Genomic DNA, 3,853 nt, shown 5'->3' with positions numbered 1-3,853 from the left:
ACACACACATCACAGCACTTACCAAACAAAAGAAACTATTGCAATCAATACCAGTCAGGTCGGAGTGCTAATAAAGCTACACAAACAAAAGAACAAAGCTTGACATCTATTCATTACTTTGAATACAGATCCCCTGCAGATCCCCATTGTTGCAATTCAATGTTTCATCCATAAAGATCATGTTCCTCTAACTCTATGGTTTTATCCTGTGAGCTCAAAAACCAGTACTTAAGGTATCCGTTTCCGTGGGGGTTTTGCGCGGGCTCGGCAAACTCTTCAGGTACTCCATGTGGCGCCGAGCCTCGGCTTGGTTCTGCCTGACGTAGTAGACCACGTAAACAATGACCATGAAGAACCACACAAACATGGTCACCAGCATGGCTACGTCTGTCGTCTTCCTCTGCAGGCTGCAAAAGTTGACCCCTGAGTCAAGCAGCTTGACCAGGGCTTGTCCAGCGTGCTCCCCTGCCCCCCCAGGATCCTCCCACCTGCTCCCCTCCCCGACCCCCCGCACCGAGCTCTCACACACAATCCCGTTCACCGTCTCCGGCTCCAGGTTAAGCGTCTCCATAAGCTCCTGTAAGGCGCAGTCGCAGTGCCAGGGGTTGTAATAGAGGCGTGTCTTGGCGCGGGTGGAGCCAAACTCCTCCCTGTTGGCCTGTCTCAGCTGGTTGTGGGACAGGTCCAGGAGGCGTAGCTCCGGGCTCAGGTGTCTCAAGGCTCCGGAGGACAGGGAGTCTATGCGGTTGTGGGACAGATAGAGGTCCCGCAGGTGGAGCAGGTCTCTGAAGGCGCCCTCGGGGATGAAGCGGATGTAGTTGCGTTCCAGGTGGAGGGAGATGGTGTCTGGAGGCAGACCCTCTGGGATCTCCCGCAGCCCTGCGTCCGTGCATAGTACTGTCCCCGTCTCCCAGGTACACTGGCAGCTGTCTGGGCACTGGGAGGACGCCTGGACTCCCCACACCCCCAGGAGCACCAGGGTCGACAACCAGCCTCGCAGCCAGCCTGACGTCCCTCTACTCCCCAGCCAGCCCTCCGGTCCTCTCCCACTCCCTCTGCCTCCACCCCCACAGCATCCAGTCCTCCAACCAGCACACATCGCTTCACCATATCCCCCAACACACACCAGGTCTGGGGGGAGATGGAGCTAGGGGAGCCTGGAGGATTAGGGAGACAGGAGACTTTTCAGAGTGGGAGAGAATCAGTGAGACTGACGCAGCAGACAGACACACAAACAGACCTACTGTACAGGATTATCACTGACAGCAAGGAGAGAAATTATGGTTTACGGAACAAAAAGGTCGGTGGGTAACGCCGGTGGAAATAAAACAAGGTTATGCCTGTTTGTCTTAGAAATCCTCAGTGTCACTCCATGGAGCAAGGTCACACTGTACAGCTAAAACAGAAGTGTGAAAATGGTGTCAGTGTAGGGACTGATTACTACTGAATGGGTGAAACAGTAAGTATGGGATAATCACAGAAACATTCATCAGTGCTGCGAAGGTGTCAAATGGCCCAAAGTAGATATTGGTACACATGTATACACAGTAATACTGTATATTCAATTAATCTTATGTTAGAATGTGTTTTTGTGACTGATGAAATTAACTCTGTCAAGAAGATATACTGTAGTTTATACACAGTACTAAAGGCTATATTATTGTTGGAAGTGAATAAAAGAGGTTGTTGGATACTGTATGTGTGTCAAGGCCAGGGGAAATCCTGCAGCTACTGCCCAACTGTTGACCCCTCATAAATCATACAAGGAATAGATAATGCAGTAAAAATCATGTATTAAGGATGAAACCCCCCCCCCCCCCCCCCCCCATCACAGACGATGACAATATTTTAGCAGCCACAATCTACGCCTGCCTCCATGCACCTAGCACAGACTCTGTCTAAACCTCTCAACATTTGACGTTTGACAAAAATTACATTACATTAATCTCTAACTCATTCACCCCCCCCCCCCCCCCCCCCCCCCCCCGTAATGTAATCATCTTTAATCATATTCCGGAGGAGACAAATCTCTATGTATTTATTGAAGCGAAGGACATTAGAGACAGAGAGATCAATAGTGGAATAGGCCTGCCACACTATTACGGCCAAAAACATCCATCCTGCCTGTGTGTGTACGCACACAGCTGGAGGAGTTCTGGACCAGAGGGGGTGAAAAACAAACTCGTAGCTAGAATCCAATGGATGAAGACAGGAGGATAGACGTGTTCATCTAATCCGATACCAAGTTGCCACCAAGTGCATCTCATGTTATTCTAGCTCAGTGTGTGTGTGTGACCGGTTTCAAATGTGTTGTGTTTGACTTCTTATCCAAACTTTTGATCAGTAAAAGTGCATAGGTTTTTGATTGAACGAGTTTCTGGAAGATGAAGAGAAAAAAAAAACGACATTCAAGCCATTCCTTGTTCCTTTATCCATAATACGATCAGAAGTGTCCTTTCTTCCCATGTCGTATACAACATACCACTTGCCTTTTATTCACATACAGACCAGAATTTCAATTCCAGGCCACTGCGGACTAGTTATGGTTCCAGTCCCCCTCCCCGGTGATTATTCTTCCTGTCAGTCTGAGATAAGGCAAATGTACGGGCAGAGGGCATTGCAATGTCTATCAAGTGGGGTGGGCTGTCTGTCTCCCTATAACAGATGAGCTACAGTCTTGAAATGATGATTGCTAATTAATTGTTTGAGAAGAGAAAATAGCGACTTAAGAAAAGCTTAGAAGCACCAATTAGCACATTTAAGAAATAATCAATTAGTGCAATTGGAGGGGAAGAAGGTGTGGGGGATGGGGGGTGATTGATCGAGAGAATGAGACAGAGATTGAGGGGGAGACAGAGAGAGGGGAGGGAGAGAGATATAGAGAGAGGGAAGGGAGAGAGAGAGAGAGAGAGAGAGAGAGAGAGAGAGAGAGAGAGAGAGAGAGAGAGAGAGAGAGAGAGAGAGAGAGAGAGAGAGAGAGAGATCGAGAGCGCTAATGTTGTTATCACATCCATTTCCTGAGGGCTGCTGATGGTGCGACTGCCCGCAGAAATTACAGCTGGTTATAGTTTTCTGGAAAACCTGCTTTCTAATCAAATTTTCTATTTACACCTGTAGTATCAATGCATGGTTCATACAAGGCAGTTCATTAACTGATTTTTGTATTCCATATTCCTCGTATAACATTTCCCATCCATGGGCAATTCAGGTGGTTCGCGAAGACAAGTAAATGTAATTGTAAAAGTAGGACAAACTCATAATCTAGTTAATAGCGTGATGCAAAGAATCATATTAACAACTGTTCAGATACAACATGAAAACACAAATTGTACAAGATGAATACATATATTTCTTGTCGGAAAGGCAATGAATAAGACAACTGAATAAGATTTTTTTTTCCATAGCTAAACAATTATAGGACTAGCCTACAACATCGCCAAATAAACAAAGGCTACTATACTGTGTCCCATTTACCAAATACAATTTTGAAAACAGAAATGTACGGAAAATTCATAGCTCCTACCTGTGACATGTAACCGGTATCTTTCTCTAAAGTTGAAATCCACATGCGACTATTTGATTTCGAACTCCTTCCAATATCAGGGATTGAGGATTAATGTCACTTTCATATGTACGTCAGATTATCGAAGGTTTTTTCATCAGAAGGAATACTGTCTGATAAAGCAAAGTTGTACCCATCCGAGTATTAACTCATCACTGTTGTCAAACTGACTGGTATTTGACAATAAATACGAGAATCAAACTCTCTCTCTCTCTCTCTCTCTCTCTCTCTCTCTCTCTCTCTCTCTCTCTCTCTCTCTCTCTCTCTCTCTCTCTCTCTCTCTCTCTCTCT

General features: G+C 46.1%; 1 protein-coding gene across 1 annotated transcript; it reads right to left on the bottom strand.

The window, feature by feature from the left end:
• Positions 1-214: 214 nt before the first annotated feature.
• On the bottom strand, positions 215-1,099 carry LOC310803028 (leucine-rich repeat-containing protein 3-like; the record flags this gene model as incomplete). Its single annotated transcript, XM_083667666.1, has 1 exon — positions 215-1,099. The coding sequence occupies one exon, from the start codon at positions 1,097-1,099 to the stop codon at positions 215-217; it is 885 nt and encodes a 294-aa protein (XP_083523792.1).
• Between the last annotated feature and the right edge of the window lie 2,754 nt (positions 1,100-3,853).

The sequence above is a fragment of the Argentina silus genome (assembly GCF_951799395.1).
Source record: "Argentina silus genome assembly, chromosome: 4".
NCBI classification, from domain to species: domain Eukaryota; kingdom Metazoa; phylum Chordata; class Actinopteri; order Argentiniformes; family Argentinidae; genus Argentina; species Argentina silus.
Note: the sequence above shows the minus strand (reverse complement) of the source record. Positions and strands in the feature narration are given on the sequence as shown.